We start from the raw sequence: 23,904 nt of genomic DNA, 5'->3' as shown, positions 1-23,904 counted from the left end.
TGAGCTAAGAAAGTATTCCTACACATAAATACATACAAAATAAAACTTCTGAAAGACTATATAGCAAACTCATGCACTTTCTACATTATTCATATCTGTATTACTCTACTTTTAAAAACCCAACCATTAAGGATAATAAAGATATTTAAAAATAGAAGTTGAACTACACTAAGAATTAAAGAAAATAAATCAGCAAATTAATGGGATAATTTTTAAAACCCATCAAAGTGTTTCCCAGACTTGCCTGACCTTATAAATTACCTGGGGTACTTCTGAAAATACACTCTCATGTCCCATCCGAGAGCTACTAAATCCAGAGGAAGAACCTGTGTATCTAGGTGTTATTTCCATATCTAGGATGAAATTCCAAAAGGGGCAGATTTGGAAAATCCTGGCAGATGAGGCTTAACAACAACAACAACCCTAAAAACTAAAAACAAATAAATGCAACATAAAATTTTGCATTCAAATGAAGTACAAAGGAGCCATACACAAGGATGTTCACTGAAACTATGGCTATATTAGAAAAAAGTAGGGAAAAATTTAAATGTGCATCAACAGGAAAACAATAAAATGAATTAAAACACAATTATACAACGGAATACTATACTGCTGTAAAAATAAAGGACCTACATCTATATGTATATCAACATAGATGAATCTCAAAAAATGGACTTGAGGATATGGGGAGGGGGAAGGGTAAGCTGTGACAAAGTGAGAGAGTGGCATGGACATATATACACTACCAAACGTAAAATAGATAGCTAGTGGGAAGCAGCCGCATAGCACAGGGAGATCAGCTCGGTGGTTTGTGACCACACAGAGGGGTGGGATAGGGAGGGTGGGAGGGAGGGAGACGCAAGAGGGAAGAGATATGGGAACATATGTATATGTATAACTGATTCACTTTGTTAGAAAGCAGAAACTAACACACCATTGTAAAGCAATTATACTCCAATAAAGATGTTAAAAAAAAACAACGGCAAAAAAACAAAAAACATGATTTCTAAGAAAAAGTAGGTTGTGTAAGAAAAGTAGGTTGCATGTTTGTGTATGTATGCATATATATGTGTGTATGTATATATACACACACATTTAAAGTACATAAAATAACTATGTGTTTATATATATATATACACATGTACGTATTTATTATATATATTTTCAAACTATATATATTATAAAAGTATGGATGTATGCTATATTCTCTCAATCTAGTTTTATATGACTCCAATATTTCATAAATTAGTATGATTGATTACAACCTGTGTTGGTGAGGGTGTGAACAATCTTTTTGGAGGGCAATCTGCCTATACACATTTATTGAAACAGTACTGGTTACTGTAAATATATGGAAATAATACCCATATGAGTCAATTGGGGATTGGTTAAATAAATTATGATAATTTGAACAGTTTTGAGACATTAAAAACAGGGAGAGTAGTAAAATTGTTACTAACCTGAAAATATTTTTAAGCAAATAAATAAGCAAGTAGCAGACCAGCTTATGGTATATTATTCTATTAAAATAGATGCATGAATAAATTATGTATAATACTGAGTAGAGAACATTTACTAAGATTATACACTAAAATATTTATCTTTATACATTACAAGTTTATATATATATATATATATTTATATAAGAAATCTCCAAAGACCAAAACATAGGCTCATCTTTAAGAAAATTTTATGTGGAATGAACTGAAATAAATATTTTTAAATGACCATTCGATCTTCAACTGACTCAAATGGTTCAGAAAATAATATGTCCTTCTACATGAAGAGAGAATGATAAAGCAAATGTAGCAAAATGTTAAAACTGGGGAATACAGTGAAGGACATGTGGGGGTTCTTTGTGCTATTTTCAAAACTATTCTGTAATTTTGAGGCTATTTCATAATAATAACAATGGGAGCTTTTTGCTTTGTTTCATTTTGTTTTTTTGCCCATGACATGGATTCCCAACCCTACCTAATATTAAGAATTGTGTAAAAAACCTAAATGCAAGTTCTCAGGCCTGGCTCCAATCTACTGAACTAGAATCTTCAGAGAATAGTCTGGGAATGTTAATCTCAGGTGTCTGCTATTATCTGGCAGGTATAGAAAACATTACCTGATGACTATGACAACACTTTTTAAAGAATAAATGAAATAAGACAAAATGAAACAAAATATAAAATAAAACAAAATTTTAAAAATATAGTAAACCAGTGTTGGTGAACACATAAGAAAACAGGAATGCTCATACATTATAGGTGCCAAATTGGGACAATATTTTTCAAGGCCAATGTCTATGCCAGTTAAAAGCATCCATAATCATGTACAGCAATGACCATTCTAGGAATTTAATACCTTCATATTATTATCAAAAATTTATGTACAAAGAAGTTCAATCAACGATGTGTCTCATAATGAAAACTACAGACAGCCCAATATCCATAAACATGGGAATGGATGTGTGTGTATTATCTTTATTTTGAAGGTAAATATTTGGACTGATTTAGAGTAAAAGTGAATAGTATAATTCCTGAGGCAGGGATAAAAACGATATTGTCCTTCCACTTTATCTTATTTCTAAATTTTACCGAGGGCTTTTTCTGGCACCTTGGGAGCTTGCTCAGCCCAGGCTTAGGACAACCTAGATGTGCCAGAGATTTTAACATTCCTAGGGTAACATCCACCAATAAAGGATCCACATCTGTGGATAAATGCTCCAGTTTCCCATCTCTTATTGGGATAATTCTGAGGAGCGTTGTACATGGTTCCTTAGGCTTAGAGGGTCCCCAGCAGGATTGGACCAATTGCCTTTTGGCTATGTCTGTCTCTGGTGCTATATTTTTTAAAAAACATTTTCATCCTAAAATTATATACAAAATAACATTTGTTATATATTATTTCAATGATTTATGTATTTTTATCTAAATATTTAGTGTCTGTATTTAAGTGTATAACAGGAATAACACACTTTATTTTTTTTCCAAATAACCAATTATATCAGCACCATTTCTTCAGTAATCTAACCTTTCACCACTGATTCAAAATATTTCAATCAGATTACTAATATTTCTCCATATTTGGGTTTGAAAATTGGTTTTCTCTTCTGTTTCATTTGTCCTATATTTATTCTGGTATAATATTGTTTTAATATTGTGGCTTCACAATACTTTTTACCTGTTAGCATAACTTTCCCAAATTACTGTTCTGAATTGTTGGAAGACCTCAGTGTTGCTCTATTTTAGAAGCTATTCTAGAGTCTTTTTGTAAAGTGAAGTTGTACTAATATAATTTAAATATAATTTAGAGGAGATGATACATTTGTCACAGGTTCTCAAAATCTGAAAATCCACCATCAAGACTCCATTAGACTCACTGCCTCATCTCATGAAAGGACTGCACAGAGGCCCTTCATAAGGGAAACCAGCAGCATAGGTTTATATTTCAAAGTCCTTAAAAGGGGGTGAGAGTGCAATCTGGAGGGTCTATATTTATAGGATGATTCAACAGCAGAAACATGTTGCCAAGTTTTTGCAACTTGAATCGATTTTCAACTGAAAATAATTGTATTGTCTAATTATAACAACCAAAAAATGAATGCATGCTGATGGGAAACAGAACAAAAACAATCACCCACCCCTTCAAAAAGTAAATAAACAGAAAGGGAAATAATTAGAGTGAAAGTGCTTTTAAAAATGTTACCTCCTACCTATTTTCCAGACTCCCTAGCCTTGCACACCCCTCCCCCGTCCCGGTTCCAGCCTGGGACAAAACCAACAAGACTAATAGGGTCAATTCTAGGCTTTACTTGTCGGTGAGTGGAAGGGAAAGAAGTGGGCATTTAATATTATAGAAGAGGAAGACGCAATTCTTTAAAAGCTCCAGCAGAAATCAGGACAAAGGCAAATACGACAAAATATTATGACCCGTTTGGTGTCGAGGATGCTAAATAGGAAAATAAATAAATAGATAAACAAACAAACAAATAAATAAATAAATAACGGATGGGCAGTACCCAGTGGTATTGGTGGGGGGAAGGTGGGAATGAGGAGAAAGGTGGCCCCGCCCACAACCCACTGCAGCTCCGCAGGTACGAACCATAATTGGGGATCTGAGCTCACAGTGACGTAGCCCTTACGAGACCTAGAGCCCGCCCTTGGATTAGTCTCTCCTCCCAGTTGCAGTCCTTAGTCGTTTGTGGCTGTATGCCGGCTCGCTATTGCCTTGAAGACGGGGGAACCTGTCCCCAGGAAGGAGGAAGTCGTAGAAGCTGACCCAGATTCTTGGCAGGTTGGAGGGTGCTGACTGGGGAGGGGAGCGGGGGCCTCAGGGCAAAGACCAGAGCGGGTCCAGGACTGGATTCTCTCTGTCCCTTCCCCGATGCCCACACGTTTGGTGCAAGAAATAGAGGGCTTGGTGGGAGGAGATCAAGAGGGGCCAAGGGTTAAGAATGGGTACCAGTTGGTATCTCCTACGAGGTGGGCGATCGGGCGACGCCTGGAAGGGAAGGACTAGAAAAGGATACGGCGAGGAAACGGCCTGATTCCTGCAGGGCGACGGGAGGGGGCGCGCAACCGGTGACCCTGGGTTGGGGATGGCGGACTCTGCATCGGGTCTAGGCCACCGTTCCCGGTATTTCTTCTCCACCCTCCTTCCATTTTGGAGCCGGAAATGGTGGGCTGTGGGAACTCCGGGGAGGGGTGGGGGGAGGGGACCGGGGCGGCTGCTGCAGAGGATAGGGACATGGATTAGGTCTGGGAAGCACGTCCCTTCTTTAGAGGAGGCAGTCGATCGGGCGGGCTACTGACTTCGGGATATAGGTGGGGAACGAGAAACAGTTTCTGGTCCCTGCAGGTCGGTGTAAGCGTGGGCGCTACCTGCGGACCCTGGGGTAAGCCTGACAAAGCGCTGACGCCGCAGCGGGGACAGGTTTGCAATGCCCACGTTACCTCTTCATCCATCTTGATGCATAAAATGGTGGGCAGTGGCCCGAGGGTGAGCTCCAGAAAGTCCACTGGGTCCCAAAAGGTCCTGGCAGATACCCAGATTGAAATTCTTTATAAATGAACCACGTAACCACCCAGCAACCTCTTCGGACTCCCACGCCCCGCAAGTTGTCCATTTGCGTTCAAGAAATGATAATTAGATGACGGGAAGGACGAGACAGTGGAGATAAGGGGCCTAAAGAAGAGGTGAAACTGGTTTGGAAATAATCAGCTTTGATTTCTTCTGGAAGGCAGAGTAGCGCGTCACAGGGCGGGAAAAGAAGCTGTGAGACAGGATGGAGGAGAAAGAGAAGGCAGCAACATATTTCTAGCAGAGTCCTAAACCAACAACGGAGCTGGTGTCCCCTGATACTGGTCCTTTAGTCGAGTGATCAGTCCTGGCCATTGTCGAATTTCTGTCTGCAGGTCTTTAGGTCCGTGGGTGCAGCAGATTTCAAGGCTACGAGAGGAAGATTGCTTCTGATTCCTGCAGGTATGGGAGGTGCCTGGGACCCTTTGGTGTAGGGGTATCAGGGATCAGAACAGAATTTGGGGGACTCCCAGCCCTCCCTGCCCCACTTAAGTGCAGGAGAAATCTGGCCGAGTCTTTAGAAACTGTGGGCCTGTGGCTGGTGAGGGAAGAAGGGAGTAAAGGGGCAAGCTCTGGGGTGCCCCTGGAGGGCATATCAAGATCCCTGGAGGCTAAGACCTGGTTTTTCAGCGACGGTCCAGCCCACTACCTGTCCTACGTTTCTGTGCCAGGAGTGGCCCTGGGACGGATTTTCAGGGAAAATGGTGGGCTTTGGGGCAGGGCTAGATTTGCGGCACCCCTTAGAGGGCACACGAAGACTCTCAGGTGGGAAAACCTTTGCTCACAGAGCTCTGAATCCTGTTCTTACAAAACATTCAATCCTTTTATCTACTAGGAAGAAGAAGCAGGAAAAAAAATCTCAAGATGGAAAATGTCCCCAAGGAAAGCAGAGGAGAGGAGCAGGTTCCGGTGCAGAATGAGGAAGCCCGCCCTTTGGGAGGTGGTGAAGGCCAAGAACCTGGAGGAAACATTAGAGGGGAATGGGCTCCACCTGCCCAAGATTTTAGAGAGGATATGCCCAATAGGCTTGTCAATAACATTGACATCATAGATGGAGATGCAGATGATATGGAAAGGTTCATGGAGGAGATGAGAGAGCTAAGGAGGAAAATTAGGGAGCTTCAGTTGAGGTACAGTCTGCGCATTCTTATTGGAGATCCTCCTCACCACGATCATCATGATGAATTTTGCCTTATGCCTTGAATGCTGAGGTTAATAATCGTATACCCCCCTGCTTCCCAAACTTGCATTTTCTTGATGTACCCTTTACTGTGAACCTTTTGTGTTCTGTCATTTTTCTGATTGGAGATTTAATTTTCACTTTTGACTTAGTCTGTAAGTTTTTCTGTCAGCAGGGGAGATTTTATCAACTTGCATGGAAAGATGTCTATTACATATTGTAAAGCTAATAAAGCAGTTTAGAAAGCAGTCTGTAGATATACTATCATTTAAAAGCATGTATAATATATATATATATACACACATCAGAATGCATCTTTTTCTTATTTTCTTTATTTTTTAATGTTTTTTCTCATTTTTCCAAAATGAATACACATGTGTCAGAAAAAAATGTAAGATGTAAATAACTTACCAATCAGCTTATAAAGGGAATGGAGACAATAAATACTTGAGGCACAATTTAAAGACATAAATCTTATATTACCTCTGGATCTCTTATTTAGAAGCACAAACCTGGCAATTATTACAGATATGTTTCTTTAAAATCAGCCTATTTGTCTATAAAATGAAGATAGTACATGCTTTATAGAGCTACTGTGGGAATCAAATTAGGTAATGACCGAACTCTGTGGCTGGCTCAGTCGACACATGCAAGGCCCAGCCCTCTAGGTGTCCTTCATATTTAGGTAAGGACCAAAGGAGTAGGCCTACCAGCAAGTCCAACTGACTGCCAGGTAGGAGACACCTTTCTACACCTATGCTGCTGTGTCTCCTTTCCCTGGATAATGCCATGACTGCGAGGCACTCCTTCCCCTTCTGCTAGGTTTTCCTCCCTCCACTGGTCCCCACCACTGCTGATGTGCTGGAGTCTTAAAGGTGACAAATACCCACTGATATTTTTGGAGCCCTCAGTGGTCTGAATCCCCAGTTTGCCCATTCAGAAATGTAGAGAATGCCCCTTCCTGCCTTAGAGTTATACTTAATTCAGGTGGGTACTTCCCCAGTGCTGCTTAAGTATCCAAACAGCCCTTTGCGGTTTTTCTCAGACTTTTGTCCTCACCCCCCATTCCCCAAGATAAATCTGAGTGACACTCATGATAGTGTGCTCAGAATTCAACTATCTCTTCTATCCTCCCATGAATATGGCTCAGTCTTCTTGGCAGTCCATTTTCTGCATAGACACTGCTACAGGTTTCACTCTTTGTATACACAGGTGTTGGGGTGGCTTTATGTCCCCAAGACTGTTCTGGTCCACACCACCCTCACCGCAGGAATCTTTGGTAGTCTCTACTCACACCAACCTACATGGATCCAGAGCAGTTTTCCTCTTCCTTTACTTTGATTTTTGCTCTGCTCAATAAACCTGTAATCACAGCAGGAAACAGGATGAGACTGAGGATCCAGGAGATGGACCCTTGTTTTAGGACATGTTCCACCACCCAGTCATCACTGCTCCCTAACTAGACTTCCCTTCTTACAGTAAATATATTGTCTCATTTGTCCTGGTACCCTCAGTGCCTAGCACAAGTTCTGGTAAGTTGTACGGCACTGCACGTAGTTATAACTGAGTTGAAAGTCCTGCAAGCTGGGCCCAGGTTTGCCTCTGATCATTTGTGAGCAAGTGACTTCTTTTCTCTGCAGACTGTAGCTTGCAATTGAAAAAGGAACACAATGGAGAAAGCATTATATATCAGTTTCGACACATGGATGTTGTAATATTAATATATGTCAGTGTTTATCAACATGTGTTATAAAGACCAGCTGCATCAGAATCACCTGTGAACTGGTTAAAAGTTCAGGAAACTAAATTTTACTCCACACCCACTGCATCCTACAAGTTCATCAGACATCTCTGGACTTAAAGTGGAGGCCCCAACTTTAGTTCAAGTTTGGACACTCCCCTCCTCATTACACACACACACACACACACACACACACACACACACACACACACACACCAGACTTTATTTTACCACTAGGCCATCCCCTTTTTAAAGAGACAACTGTTTTATTTTTATGCTGTTATCTTTACTGCATAGGTTGTAACCTTGGCTGCAGGCTTGAATTACCTCAGATTTTAAAGTGGAGCTCAGGACCCAATTCCAACCTATTGAATCAGACTCATTAGAAGTGAGATCAAGGGATCATTACATTGTAAAAGCACCCACAATGATTCTGATGTATATGTAGAGTTCAGAACAACTGGGTATAATTTGTCACTAAAATATCTTTGGTTTATTTTCTCTGCACTATCCTTGATTGACTGTGTGAGCCTAAGGAAGTCATTTCATTTATCTAGAATGTTTTTCTTGTGAAAGACACATCAGAGAGGAAGAATTACACCCCAAAATCAACACATGAGATCCTTTTAAGATAGTAATGTCAGTGCTCCTTGAAGTTTGCTAGCCTATCAAATGCTTCAGAATCACATGTGGAGCTTGTTTAAAATACAGAATCCTAGCCCCACACCCAAGAACCACACTTTGATAATGGTGCCCAGGTAACTGCATTGTTAACAGGCTCCCAGGTAATTCTGATGCACACTGGAGTTTGAGAATTACCCATGCATATATTTTTATCCCAAGTATATTAAGGACAAACCAATAAAATAACTAAAAGAAAATATAGATATATGTTAATCTGAATCCAAGGAAAAGATTAGAGAAGAGAAGGCCTATCTGAACATTAGAAAAAGAAGATGAAACCATAAGGGGAACAATTGGTATATACTATGTTAAAATATTAAATATTCTGTAAAGCAAGACTATAAATAAAAGTTCAAGGGGAGGGTCTGTATGTCTTAATATGATGAACTGAACACCAGGTAATGCCTTTCACTCTCATTACAATATGGGGGGCTTCCCTGGTGGCGCAGTGGTTGAGAGTCCGCCTGCTGATGCAGGGGACACGGGTTCGTGCCCCGGTCCAGGAAGATCCCACATGCCGCGGAGTGGCTGGGCCCGTGAGCCGTGGCCGCTGAGCCTGCGCGTCCGGAGCCTGTGCTCCCCAACGGGAGAGGCCACAACAGTGAGAGGCCCATATACCGCAAAAACAAAAAAACAAAACAAAACAAAAACAATATGGGGAAAATATAAACAATAAAATTAATAAAAATTACATTCCTCTTGCACATTTAAAACCTAGCTTGAGGGACTTCCCTGCTGGCACAGTGGTTAAGAATCCACCTGCCAATGCAGGGGACATGGGTTCGAGCCCTGGTCCAGGAAGATCTCACATGCCACGGAGCAACTAAGCGCATGCACCACAACTACTGAGCCTGTGCTCTAGAGCCCACGAGCCACAACTACTGAGCCTGCGTGCCACAACTACTGAAGCCCACGTGCCTAGAGCCTGTGCTCTGCAACAAGAGAAGGCACCGCAATGAGGAGCCTGTGCACTGCCACAAAGAGTAGCCCCCTGCTCACCATGACTAGAGAAAGCCCACGTGCAGCAACAAAAACTCAATGCAGCCAAAAATAAAATTAACTAATTAATAATTTTTTTAAAAAAACTTGCTTGTAAGAGTCTGTCCTAGCCATTTTGGATTTATCCATTAACAAAGGAGAGTTTATCTGCTTGTCTCAGGAAAAAGGTGGTAAGGTGAAAATAGGGATAAATACTCATTTGCCACTGAGCCTGCCACTCACCATTGGTATTGGTTTCCTGTGGCTGCTGCTTAAAAAAAACACAACAGAAATTTATCCTCTCACAGTTCTGGAGACTGGGAGTCAGAAATCAATGTCTGGGCAGGGCCAGGCTCCCACTGGAAGCTCTACTGGAGAATCCGTTCATTTCAATGTAACCCCTATCAAAGCTACAATAATCAAAATAGCGTGGTACTGGCATAAAGACAGACATATAGGCCAATGAAATAGAATAAACATCCAGAAAAAAGCTCGCACAGATATGGTCAGATGATTTTCAACAGGGTGCCAAGACCATAAAATGGGAAAAGGACAGTCTTTTCAACAAATTGTGTTGGGAAAACTGGATATCCACCTGCAAAAGAATGAGGTTGAACCCTTATGTTACACCATATACAAAAATTATTTCAAAATGGATCAGAAACCTAATGTAGGAGGTGAAGCTATAAAACTGTTAGAAGGAAACATAGGGGGAAATCTTCATGATTTCTCCCTTTGGAAAAAGAATGTCTATTTTATGCCTATTTCACCACTGAATTTGGAAACATGTAATTTCTTAATTTCACAGGCTCAAAACTGGAGAGGAGTTTTGCCTAGAAATGAATTAAACCTCAAGTCTCATCCAGACATGATTTAAATGATATTTAGATGAGACCGAACTTGGAGTTGATGCTAGAATAGGTTAATGCTTGGGGCCTGTTGGGATTGGATGAAGTTGTTTTGTTTTGTTTTTTAATATGAGAAGGACATGAATATTGGGGAGACAGAGGGTTAAATGTTAGGTACTGAACTGTGTCCCATAAATTCATAGGTTAAATCTCTAACCTCCAGTGTAGCTATATTTGGAGATAGGGTCTTTAAGGAGGTAAATAAGGTTAAATGAGGATATAGGGTGGGGCTACAATCAAATATGCCTAGTATGCTTGTAAGAAGAGGAGGAAAAAAGGCCAAATGAGGGTATAATGAGATCTGGAGAAAGCAAACCCGCTGACAACTTGATCTTGGAGTTCCAACCTCCAGAACTGTGAGAAATTAAATTTCTGTTGTTAAAGTCACCTAATCTGTGTATTTTGTTATGGAAGACCTAGGAGAAGACCAATACAAGTTATAACACAGATTGATGGCTGCCAGGGACTGGGGGGAGAGGGTAAAGGAGGGAAACTGCTTAGTGAATGAGGAGTTTTACTTTGGGGTGATGGAAATGCTTTGGAACTAAACAGAGATGGAGGTTGCACAACACTGTGAATGTACTAAATAACACTTTATCATTCTCTTTAAAATGGTCAAATTTTCTGGATTTTTTATTGTGGAAAAATATACATAATATAAAAATTACCTTTTAACTATTTATAAGTGTGCAATTCAAGGGCATTAAAGTACATTCACATTTTTGTGGAAGCATCACCGCTATTCATTTACAGAAATTTTTCATCATTCCAAACTGAAACTCTGTACCCATTAAACAATAACTTTCCATTATTCCCTTCCCCACAGTCCCTGGTAACCACTATTCTACTTTCTGTCTATATGAATATGACTATTCTAGGGAATTTACATAAGTGGAATCATACAGTATTTGTCTTTTTGTGTCTGGCTTATTTAAATTAGCATAATGTTTTCCAGGTTCACCCGTATTATAGCATGTAGCAGAATTTAATTCCTTTTTAAGGCTGAATCATGTTCTATTGAATGTATATACCATATATTATTTATCCATTCATTTCTCAATGAACAACTGGGTTGTTTCTCCCTTTTGACTCTTGTGAATAATGCTGCTATGAACATGGGAGTACAGATATCTGTTTAAACCTCTGCCCTCAATTCTTTTTTGAGTATATACCCAGAAGTGGAATTGCTGGAATATATGGTAATTATATGGATTTTTTAAAAGGAAATGACAGTTTCCCACAATAGCTGCACAAATTTACATTTCCACCAGCAGTGTACAACTGTTCCAATTTCTCCATATCCTCACCAACACATTATTTTCTGAGTTTCTTTTTATAGTAGCATCCTAATGGATGTGAAGTCATATCTCACTGTGGTCTGGGTTAGCATTTCTCTAATGTTGAGCATCTTTTTACATACTTTGGCCACTCGTGTATCTTCTTTGAAGAAATGCCTATTCAAGGTCTTTGTCCAATTATTAGTTGGGTTCTTTTTGTTGTTGTTGAGTTGTATGAGTCCTTTATATAGTCTCGATATAAACCCTTTATCAGATATATGACTTGCAAATATTTCCCAATCCTGTATGTTGCTTATTCACTCTCTTGATAGTGTTCCTTGATGCACAAAAGTATTTAATTTTGATTAATTCAAATTGTCTTAGTTCTGCTGCTATAACAAAATACTATAGACAGGGTAAGTTAAACAATAAATACTTATTTCTCACAGTTCTGGAGGCTGGGATGTCCAAGATCAAGGTTTTGGCAAATTCAGTGTCTAGTGAGAGCTCTCTTCCTGGTTTGCAAATGGCTGCTTTCTTGCTGTATCCTTACATGGTAGAGAGAGAGCTCTGGTCTCTTCCTCTTCTTATATGGACAATGATCCCATCATAAAGGCTTCACCTCTGTGATCTCATCTAAATCTAATTACCTCCCAAAGGCCCCATCTCCAAATTCCATCATATTGGGGATTAGGGCTTCAATATATGAATTTGGGGAGGACACAAACATTCAGTCCATAGTATTCCACCCCGGTCCCCAAAATCTCATCTAAATAGTATCTAAATGAGATATGGGTGGGATTCTAGGTGTGATTCATCCTAAGGCAAGATTACTCTCCATCTGTGAACCTGTGAAACTGAATAATTTATGTGCTTCCAAAATACAATATGGAACAGGTATAGGATAGACATTCTCATTCCAAAGGGAGAAATAGGAGATTAGAAAGGGGTGATGGGGGACTTCCCTGGTGGCGCAATGGTTAAGAATCTACCTGCAAATGCATGGGACACGGGTTCGGTCCCTGGTCCTGGAAGATCCCACATGTCACGGAGCAAATAAGCCTGTGTGCCACAACCACTGAGCCTGTGCTCTAGAGCCCACGAGCCACAACTACTGAAGTATGTGCACCTAGAACCTGTGCTCTGCAACAAGAGAAGTCACTGCAATGAGAAGCCCGTGCACCACAATGAAGAGTAGCCCCTGCTCGCGCAACTAGAGAAAGCCCACACACAGCAACGAAGACCCAACGCAGCCAAAAATAAATAAATAAATAAAATAAATGTATAAAGGAAAAAGAAACATCACATGCAAGAAGCACCATTTGAAAAAAAAAAGAAAAAAGAGAGAAAGGGGTGACGGGTCCCAAGCAGGTCAAAACCTAGCAAGGTAAATCCCATTACATCTTAAGGCATGAGAATAAACCTCTTTGGTTCCATGCTCTGTCCTTTGAAGTTTTGTTATTTTTCTGAAAAGTTCATCCACCACTGCTTCATGTTTATTCCTGCACCGTGTCTTCTCAAAGCTCTTGTTTAATTTTTTTAGTTTTGAGTGTGCTATTGCTGTATTCACTGTTCTAAGATACATACTTTAAATGGGAAATGCCTGAGAGATCTCCTTCTTACCCCTCCTTGTTATTCGAATGTGACCTCAATAGGTTTCCAATATGTTCACTTTCCCTCTGACATGGGACACGACACCCAGAAAGGTCTTCCTGGCATTGAAGGACAAAAGGCCACTGAATCTAGTAAAACCTGACTCTTGATCGATAATGCTTTCAGAGAAAAATTTTGATCAAAAGGGTGAAAATATGAAAACTTATAAACAAAAACCTCTTTTAAAATGGAGTCAGGAGGCCAGAACAGAAAGCTCTCATGCCCTACCACTCAAAGTCAATTGCAGACCCAACAGAAAGAGAAATAACTTTACATTCCCAATAGGAAGAAGGTTACTACTTTACTACCCAGCGGGAAGAAGGAAGAATATCTCCTTGCCTGGTACAGCTCAGCCAATGAGAGATTGTCACAGCTCAGCCAGTGAAAAGCTACTACACTTTGAACTCCCAATTTCCTCCAAAGGACTCTTTGTGTATAACAGCACCTCCCAACTCCCCCTTCTACTCTATTAAAGAGCATTCCTCTCCTCTGTTCTCCAGACTTTGCCTGTGGTTTGCCATAGCTTACATGTCCTGAATTGCAATTCTTTGCCATTCCTGAATAAATCTATTCTGTTGGTAAAATAACTGGCTGTTTTGGGACTTCTCTGGTGGTCCAGTGGGTAAGACTCCACAATCCCAATGCATGGGACCAGAGTTCGATCCCTGGCCAGGGAACTAGATCCCGCATGCATGCTGCAACTAAGAGTTCGCATGCCACAAGTAAGAAGTCCACACAACATGACAAAAGATCTCACATGCCGCAATGAAGATCCCACATGCTGCAACTAAGACCCGGTGCAACCTAAAAAATAAATAAATAAATATTTTAAAAAGTTAAAAACTGGCTGTTTTATTGTTTTAGGTCAACTGCACCAATTATCTAACTATTTTGTCTGTGCTTTGGGTGTCATATTCAATAAATAATTGCCATATTCAATGACATGAAGTTTTTCCCACCTTTTTCTTCCTTGGTGTTCAAAGTTTTAGTTCTTATGTTGAGATCTTTGATCCATTTTGAGTTAATTTTTATAAACGGTGTAAAGTAAGGGTTCAACTTCATTATTTTGCATGTGGATATCCAGTTTTCCCAGCACTATTTGTTGAAAAGGCAGTTTTCCCCCCATTGAATAGAAAGTAACTGGAATGAGAAATTCACTAGAGCACCTCATTGGTGGACTGGCTGATGAAAGAGTCAGTGATATTGAAGATAGGCGAATAGAGATTTTTGAGTCTGAGAAACAAAAAATAAATAAAAATGAAGAAAAGAACACAGACACAGAGAACCCTGAGACACCATCAAGCATACCAATATAGACATAATGAGAATACAAGAAAGAGATGAGAAAGAGAAAATGTCAGGAAAATACATTCGAAGATCAAATATGATGAAAAACACTAATCTATAACTGACTTCTAATCAGAAATCATGGTGATCAGAAGACAGTGGCACATCATTTTCAGAATGTGGAAACAAAATGACTGTCAACCAAAATTTCTTAACCAGAAAACTCTCCTCTAAAATTAAGGATTAATTAAGACTTTCCCAGATAACAAATACTGAGAGAATTTTAAAATATTTAGTACTGTTCTATAAGAAATACTAAACAGAATCCTTCAGGTTGAAATGAAAGGACACTAGATGGTAACTTGAGTCCACATGAAGAAATGAAGAGCACTGGCAAGGTAACTAACTAGGTAAATATTAAAGACACAGTGGTAGGCCAAATAATGGCCTCCCAAAATATATGCATGTCCAAACTCTGTAACCTATGAATGTTACCCTATATGGCAAAAAGGGACTTTACATTTGTGATTGTTAAGGGTCTTGAGATGCAGAGATTATTTGGATTATCTGGGTGGACCCTAAATGCAATCACAAGGGTTCTTATAAGAGAGAGACAAAAGGAAATTTTAAGCAGAAGAGGAGAAAAGTGATGTGATGATAGAAGCTGGGAGACATTTGAAGATGCTATGCTACTGGCTTTGGCGATGGACGAAGGGGACACAGTCAAGGAATACAGCCCTAGAAGTTGGAAAAAGGCAAGAAAATGGATCCTCTCCTAAAGCCTCCAGAGGCAGTATAGCTCTGCTGATACCTCGGTTAAACCCCATGAAATTATTTCTAATTTATGAACTCCAGAATTATAAGAGAATAAATTTCTGTTGTTTTAAGCCAGTAAATTTGTTGTACTTTGTTACAACAGCAACAGAAAATTAATACAGACAGTATATTTGTTTATAACTCTTTCCTCCCCTATTTGATTTAAATAGGATAATTATAAAACAGTGTTCATGGGCTTATGATGGCTAAAGATGTGGTTTCCACCACTGTCAACAATAATACCACAAAGGAGGAAGGAGGCAATGCAGGTATATCAGAAAAAAATTTTTTATACCATTGAAATTAAGTTAGAATTGACAAAACTGGATTGTTTTAATTTAAGATATTAATTTTAATCCCTAGGGTAACCACTAAGAAAATAATTTTTTAAATATTATAAAAGAAGCATCAAGAGAATTAAAATGACACAAAGATATTTTTCTATCTTTAAAAAAGAATCAATGGTGGAGAAACAGAGGAACAAAAAAGGCAGAAGACATATAAAAACAAATAGTAAAATGGCAGATATAAATCCTACCTTATCCATGTTTACATTAAATGCAAGTTGATTAAATGCTCCATTCGAAGGGAAAATTTTAGCAGAAAGGGGAAAAAAGCATTATCCAATTATACACTATCTAGAAGAAAAACATTTTAGGTTCAAAGAAAGAAATAGAATGAAAGTGAAAAGACAGAAAAATATATACTATGCAAAGGGTAACAAAAAAGGAGTGGCTATTTTTAATAGCAGATAAAATAGACTTTAATACAAAAAATGTTACTGGAGAACAAGAAAGGTGTTTATAATGATAACAAGGTCAATCCATAAGGAATATAAAAAAATGAACACATATGAACATCAAAATACTTAAAGCAAAAACTGACAGAGTAAAAGGAAAAAACAGACACTTTGATGATAACAACTGCAGACTTAAAAAAGACACTTTCAAAATTTGATGGAACAAGTAGGAAGAATATCAACAAAGAAATAGGACAATTGAATGAAATTACAAACTAACTAGAATAACAGACACCTACAGAATACTCCAAGCAACATCAAAATATACATTCTTGTCAAGCACCCATGGAGCATTCTCCTGGACAGATCATATACTAGGCCATAATAAAATTCTATATAAACTTAAAAGGATTGAAATCATACAAAGAATATTCTCTGAGCATAATGGAATTAAATTAGTAATTAACAACATAAGGAAATCTGGAAAAGCTACAAATACATAGAAATTAAACAATGTACTTCCATTTAATCAGAAGAAGTCATAAGAGAAATTATAAAGTACTTTGAGATGAATAAAAACAAAAACACAACATACCAAAACATATAGGATGTAGTTAAACAGTGCTTAGAGGGAAATTTATAGCTTTAAATTCTTATATAAAAAGAGATGAAAATCTGAAATCAATCATTTAAATTTCTACCTTAAAACACTAGAAAAAGAAAAGCAGCTTAAACCCAAAGAAATCAGACAATTAGAGTGGATATAAATGAAATAGAGAATAGAAAAACAATGGAGAACATTATTAAAATGAAAAGCAGGCTCTTTAAAAATATTTTTTTAAAAAGTCCTACAAACCTATAAGTAGACTGCCAAGGGAAAAAGGATGAGGATTCAAATTAACGAAGTCAGGAATGAAAGAGTGGACATCACTCCCAATTCTATGTGTTTAAAAAGGATTATAGGGTAATACTATGAACAACTGTATGACAACAAATAAGACCAGATAGATGAAATGGACAAATTCATATAAAGACACACACTACTGAGCTTGACAAATAGAAATAGAAAGAAAAGTAACATTACTGAAAGTGGAAGGGTATGGAACTCCAGGACTTCATCCCCTGGCCCCCAAAAGCAGTTAATAAACTGGCAAAAACTATCAGAATCAACTTTTGCAGAACTCTGGAATCTAGTCAAAAAATTACAACTGGGGGAAATTTGGTGCAGAAAGAAGCTCCTGCTTTGTGGCAAGAAATTTTAAACTGCCTGTCTACCATCACCCATGCCCCAAATTGGCAGTAGTTTGTGAATGGCAGCCCACTATCCTGGTTAAGATTGCTAGTGACAGGAGGAGGAATTTGGATCCTATTCTCATAGAAATGTGCTTGATCTTGGTCTGTCTGGTGGCGGCCTCAAGGACCAGCACAAAATTTCCCTTTGTCACAGAAGACTGAGAGCATTCCCAGGACTGGAGCTGGAATAGTAACTTCCTGGGTGGAATTTGCCAAAAGTATTTAAAGTCATAGGTATTGGCCACAGCAGCCTGGGGCAAGGAACAACATTTGGGATAAGCAAGAGACAGACTGAGAAGCCTAGGTAGGAAGCGTTAGGGAAAAGAGATACATGGTGAAACAAGCACTTTTAAACACTCACATACACTGGGGAATCAAGACGTTTATGTACATGCCCGAGATTGAACACATGATCAGAAAAGGCCACAGAAGACCCTAAGCATTCACCTTAGTTGGCCTTCAGGCTCTGCACAAGCAGAAAGTAAAGCATTTAAAAAGTGCTCCAGTGCAGAGCTCATCTGTAAAGACTGGGAAAGTAGTTTTTTTTTTTCTTTTGTTGGCTGTAGTCATTTAAAGTAACTCTGTCCAAACACCAGTTGACCACTAAGCTAATGAAACACAAACTTCAGTGGCCAAATATGACCAAAAATGCAGAATTTAAAAAAGTATTTTTTAAAAGTCTCTAAACAAGGAAACAATAACCCACAACAGAGAGCAACAAATCCTGTGAAGTGGGGGAATCTGACTTCTAGAGTTGACACTTGCTAATATTCAAAACACTCAGATTCCAACACAAATTTTGAGGTATATAAAGAAATGAGAAAGTATGGTCCATTCACAGGAAATAAAAAAAAATTATTAGAAACTGACTGAGAAAGTTCATGTATTGGACTAACTAGGCAAAGATTTTAGATGAATTGTCTTAAATATGCTCAAAGAGCTAGAGGAAACCCTGGACAATGGACTAAAGGAAATGAGGAGAAGAATGCCTCAGAAGATATAGAATATCAGTAGAGAGATAGAATATAAAGAGAATGAAACTATGAAAAGAAACTAAACAGAACTTCTGGAACTTAAAAGTACAATAACTAAAATGAAAAGCTCAGTAGAGGGGTTCAACAGCATGTTTGAGCAGGGAAAAGAATGAATAAGCTAACTTGAGGACAGGTCAATTGAGATCCTTCAGTCTGAGCAGCAGAAAGTGAAAAGAATGAACAAAAATGAACAAAACCTAAGAGACCCATGAGACACCATCAAGCATACTAATATATTCATGATGGGAATCCAAGAAGGAGAAGAGAGATAGAAAGGGGCGGAAAGAATTTTTGAACAAATAATGGATGAAAATTACTCAAATTAGAAGAGAGACAATAATCTGTGCATCCAAGAAGTTCATTAATTCCAATCAGGATAAACTTAAAGAGATCCAAACAAAGACACAGTATACTCATATCATCAAAACCAAATATATGGCACTACACTGTAGCAACTATAATGTCAATTTTCTAGTTTTTGAGCTGGGTTGTGGTTTCACAAGTGTGAAAGAGGAAAGGGAAGAGAAGGGATGGAAGGAAAGGAAAGAGGGTCAGCAGGGGTCAATGATAAGAGTAAGCTGTGAAACAAGGATGTTGATGAATCTGTTCATCTGTGGTCCATAATTTTAAATGTTTTAATGCATCCTTTTTTCTTTTTTAACATTTTAGCTGTCTGACATTCTCTCTAGATGAGAATAGGTTAAACGTTGGAGTGCAAATATCCAGTGTGGAGTGAAGTGAACAGAGAAGGCGAGAAGGAAGTTGGTAAAAATCAGTTTGGGGTTATAGATTTTGAGGTCCCGCAGGGATATTCAGGCGGTGGTGTCCAATAGACTGTTGGCAAAGAAGGTCTGAGACTCAGGGGAGGGAATAACCTGGATATGTAGATTTGGGAATCATCTATGTTAAGAGGGAAATGAACAGAGATCAGCCAGGGAGAGAGAACACATGGACCGAGAAGAGCAGAGGCTCAGGACATAGCTGCTACTCAAGGTGGCAGCGCAGCTTCCTGGGGGGCACCACCACCAGCGCTCTGGAGTCAGGCGGAGCTGGTCTTGAAAGCGGGCTGTGGGGCTACGTGTGGAGCGCTCTTGGAGAAGTCGAGTACCCTCCCTGTGATCAGCTGTCACAACTGGGGATAAAGGGCATCTCAGAGGGATGCTGAGCGAGGGCCTGAGAGGCGCCAGGTAAAGCACCTGCAGTCAGGAAGGCTCCCCCGACCTGCTCTGTTGGTAACTCACTCTTTTCCACACACCCCGCCCAGGCCGTCCACAGCTGTCCGGTCCCTGTGGGATGTAGGTGAGGGGGCGGGGCGGGGGGAAACCGGGCTCGGGTGACGCGGCGCTCACGTGACCGGCAGGGCGCTGACTTGGGCAGCAGCTCCCGCGCCCCCTTCCCCCCGCCCCGAGGTCTGGTCCAGTCGCCCGCGCGGAACCAGCTCCCGGAGCTGCCCGGGTGGCGGGCGAGGGGCCAGCGGGCTTAGGCGAGCCAGAGGAGGCGCAGGCCCGGCCCGGGCGCTGCAGGTCAGTGTGAAGGTGGGCGCTGCTGGCGGCCCGGGTGGGGGTGGAAGCGGATGGGACTAGGATCCGAGAGCAGCGGGGAGAGGGGAAGGGGTCCCGAGATGGGTGAGGAGGGGCACGGGGCGTGGCGCGGGCAGGTGGGGAGGGAGGACCCTGCAACTGGCCCTGCCGCCTCTTCGACGCCCCTCCTCTGCGGCCTCCATCCATTTTCGAGCCTGAAATGAGGTTGCGGGGACGGGGAGAAGCAGTGCGACCTTGAAACGAAGACAAATTCTGGAAATAACCCCCCTCTCACACTCTGAGCCTATGAGGAAATATTGATCTCCGCGTAAAGGGGTGGGGGCGGGGCGGGTTGCCTGCCGGGGAGGGATCCCAGCGACACAAACAGTTTGTAAAGCATCCTAGTCTGGTCCTGAGGCCTGACAAAAGGATTTGGCGACTGAGGTGCGGGGTCAGGGGAGGTGGGGGAGGCAACGGTGGATGAGGAGGGCCCCTATTGCGTCCTCGGAGCTCCCATCCCCTTCTCCTGTCTGTCTGCAGGTCTGTGAGGCTGTTGTTCCCAGCATTCTGCTAGGCTACAAAAAGAGGAGAAACTTGTTCAGATCCCTGCAGGTCAGTGAAGGAGAGGGCACTGGACAGGCACCCAGAGGGGTGGGAAGTGTGCAGGGCACAGCCCGGGCAGAATTGGGGGCCCCACTGCCCACTTCCCAACACATTTACACACACTCTGCCATGCTGAGCAAGCGTAGGGAAAAATGGCAGGGTCTGTCTGGGAAATGGTTGGCTCACGTGTGCACGAGGAATGGTGGGGTAAAGGGTGGGCAGAAGGCACACTAGGAAGGCCGGGCCAGGTCAGGGGACCCCTGAAAAGGGGCGAGAAGTGACTGCTACTATCCGGACCTGCATTCCATCCCCAAGCCCTCAGTCTCCCTTGTTTCCTCTTTGTCTTCTCTTCCCCCTGCCCCATCCCCAGGACAGGAAAAGGAAGGGACACTCAACATGGAAAAACTCTGCAGTGAAAATGAAGGAAAGCCTGAGAACCAAGGCAAGATGGAAAACAAAGGACAGCCACCGGATGCGGGAAAGCCGGGAGTAGCTTGTACTGTGGAAGACAAGGAAAAGTTAGAAAACAAGGGAAGGATAGATCTCAAGGGAAAGACAGAAGATGAGGAAGTACTAAAGGATAAAGAAAAGCCAGACAGTGAGGCAAAGCCAAAAGAAGGAAAGCCAGTGAGTGAGGGAAAACCAAAAGAAGGAAAACCAGAGAGTGAGGGAAAGCCAATGAGCGAGGGAAAGCCAAAAGAAGAAAAGCCAGCCAGCGAACCAAGGGCTGCAGGAAAGCGCCCAGCTGGGGATGATGTACCCAGGAAGGCCAAAAGAAAAACCAACAAGGGGCTGGCTCAGTGTCTCAAGGAATACAAGGAGGCCATACACGATATGCATTTGAGCAATGAAGAGATGATAAGAGAATTTGACGAGATGGCCAGGGTGGAGGATGAGGTGAAGAAAACCAGACAGAAATTGGGGGGGTTTATGTGGATGCAAAAAAGTTTACAGGACCCCTTCCACCCGAGGGGCCCAAGGGAACTCAGGGGTGGCTGCAGGGCCCCACAAAGGGGCTTTGAAGACATTCCTTTTGTGTAATGCCCCTGGCAGGCATTTACCAGGCCCTGCGCTTTAAAGTTTTGCAAATACTTTGCTTTAGGCGTCATTCTTGTTATCAACAACTTTTTGATCCAGCTAGAGCACTCTGTCAGTAGGGGATTTTTACCCATGTGCATTACAAAGGTGTTATGATTCTTGAAAAAAATAAAGCAGCTTATAATATCATCTACAGAATCGGTCCACTTTTGTAAAAGAACAGAAATTTATATGGTACATCTATGCACAGGAAAAATAGAAAACTTTGTTCACTAAAAGGTTAACAGTGGTGGGCTTCCCTGGTGGCGCAGTGCTTGAGAGTCCGCCTGCCGATGCAGGGGACACGGGTTTGTACCCCGGTCCAGGAAGATCCCACATGCCGCGGAGCGGCTGGGCCCGTGAGCCATGGCCGCTGAGCCTGCGCGTCCGGAGCCTGTGCTCCGCAACGGGAGAGGCCACAACAGTGAGAGGCCCGCGTACCGCAAAAAAAAAAAAAGAAAAAAAGGTTAACAGTGGTTTTATGAGTTGTGAGATTGTGGGTGATTTATTTTCTTTGTTTTCTTTCTACTCATCTGTTTAAATTTTCCTAAGGAACACAGATTACTTTTCTTATAAAGAAATGCTAAAATATAAAAAAGGAAAGCAATACATAAAAAGCAATACAAAGAACTGTTTACTGAGTTTATGAAGGCAGTGGAGACACTGTAAATTCTTGTTGTCAGAACTTAAAATGTTATGTAAAACTCACATTACTTCTGGACTTGTATCTGGAGGAATCAACTTGGCAGCTATAACAGATCAATTGCTATAAAGAGCAGTCTTGTCATCTGTGAAATGGGAATAATAATTGCCTCACAGGATTGTGGAATGGATTAGATGAGGTACTGAGTATGTAAGCTGTGTTAGGCTGGCTTCTACCTTTTCCCCTATACTAGCAGGACCAGGACCTCATCAGACACTTGGAAGAGGGTTGATATACATCTCACCTATGCCCAGAAATAAGTTCCAGGAAGCCAAAAGGTGGGTACAACCCTCCCCTGGGTATTGCCATGTTTGCTGGGCACTGTGCCACTTCTCATGAGTCCTCCATCTTCTTAAGGTCCTCACTGCTGCTGATGGACTGATGTCCTCAAGATGACAAAGCTCAGTTGATTTCTCTGGAGTCCCCAGTGAGCCCTGAACTTGCCCCACACCATGACACTGATCGAAGTGAGGATAAAGCCCTTTTCTTTACTTTAGAGTTATACTTATCCAAGTGGTAATACCTCAGTGCTCCTATGGTCACTAAAGGATTTCAGATTTTACATACAGCCATCTTTTCATCAGATTCAGATATGGGAAGCTGGGATAAAATTTGAGTGGTGCACACTGTGCTTTTCTCACCTGTCAGTACCTTCTCTGCTCCATTCCTTTTTCCTTAGAGGAAATTATCTCCTAGGAGACTCCTACCGGGTCCTGCATTGCAAGGTTAGCACACCTACCCATACTTGTGATTTTTAGAGCATTGCTACTCAAATAGTGGTCCATGGACCAGCTGCATCAGCATCATCTAAGAGATAGAAATGCAGGATCTCAGGTCCCCATCCTAGACCTACTGATTCAGAATCTTCATTTAAACAAGATCTTCAGGTGATGCCTGTGCACTTTAAAGTTTGCAAAGCACTGGTTTATAAGGAGACTCTCCTTAGCCTCCCACTCCCACCATCATGTGAAATATGTGCCTAAAAGGATAAATAATGTGCTACATAAGATACATCCTGCAGATTATTAAGTAGGCCTGTGTTTGTTGAACTGCAGTTCCACATCCCCAACAGTAGTAGAACCTGAAACAAATTCAATGAGTCAATACCTTAAATTGTTTAATGAAGTAGGGTAGAATAGCATTGGTTAGAGCTAAACAGTAAATATCAGATTGTATCCCAGGTAGGTAGGGTGAGTATTGTTTTGTGAAATTTGTATTTCACTTATATATGTATGTATGTTTGTATACCTTGAGTTGTGATGAAAAATAAATTTCTGATTGTGGGCTAAACTTTTTAAAAATTGAGAAACACTGCTTTGGACTCTGCTTCTCAAAGCA

At 40.9% G+C, this 23,904-nt stretch overlaps 3 protein-coding genes across 5 annotated transcripts in view; all 3 read left to right on the top strand.

Annotated features, from left to right (window-relative positions):
- Positions 1-23,904, top strand: part of NXF3 (nuclear RNA export factor 3) — a 1,139,741-nt gene that overhangs the window by 853,563 nt on the left and 262,274 nt on the right. The gene's annotated exons all lie outside the window — the stretch shown is intronic.
- Positions 4,155-6,543, top strand: BEX5 (brain expressed X-linked 5). 2 transcript variants are annotated; one of them, XM_029240117.1, is made up of 3 exons: positions 4,155-4,287; positions 5,409-5,475; positions 5,909-6,371. In XM_029240117.1, exon 3 carries the CDS (start codon positions 5,938-5,940, stop codon positions 6,274-6,276), a length of 339 nt encoding a protein of 112 aa, XP_029095950.1. In that variant the 5' UTR covers positions 4,155-4,287; positions 5,409-5,475; positions 5,909-5,937; the 3' UTR covers positions 6,277-6,371. The 2 variants fall into 2 exon arrangements, with proteins under 2 accessions (XP_029095950.1, XP_029095952.1); XM_029240119.1 differs by lacking the exon at positions 4,155-4,287 and having other exon boundaries at positions 5,909-6,543.
- On the top strand, positions 20,013-22,013 carry TCEAL2 (transcription elongation factor A like 2). 2 transcript variants are annotated; one of them, XM_029240104.1, is made up of 3 exons: positions 20,013-20,186; positions 20,724-20,795; positions 21,162-21,996. In XM_029240104.1, exon 3 carries the CDS (start codon positions 21,183-21,185, stop codon positions 21,825-21,827), a length of 645 nt encoding a protein of 214 aa, XP_029095937.1. In that variant the 5' UTR covers positions 20,013-20,186; positions 20,724-20,795; positions 21,162-21,182; the 3' UTR covers positions 21,828-21,996. The 2 variants fall into 2 exon arrangements, with proteins under 2 accessions (XP_029095937.1, XP_029095936.1); XM_029240103.1 differs by lacking the exon at positions 20,013-20,186 and having other exon boundaries at positions 21,157-22,013.

Source organism: Monodon monoceros, unplaced genomic scaffold, assembly GCF_005190385.1.
Source record: "Monodon monoceros isolate NGI ecotype Baffin Bay Population unplaced genomic scaffold, NGI_Narwhal_1 Super_Scaffold_22, whole genome shotgun sequence".
Lineage (NCBI taxonomy): Eukaryota > Metazoa > Chordata > Mammalia > Artiodactyla > Monodontidae > Monodon > Monodon monoceros.
This window is presented reverse-complemented; position numbering and strand designations above follow the sequence as displayed.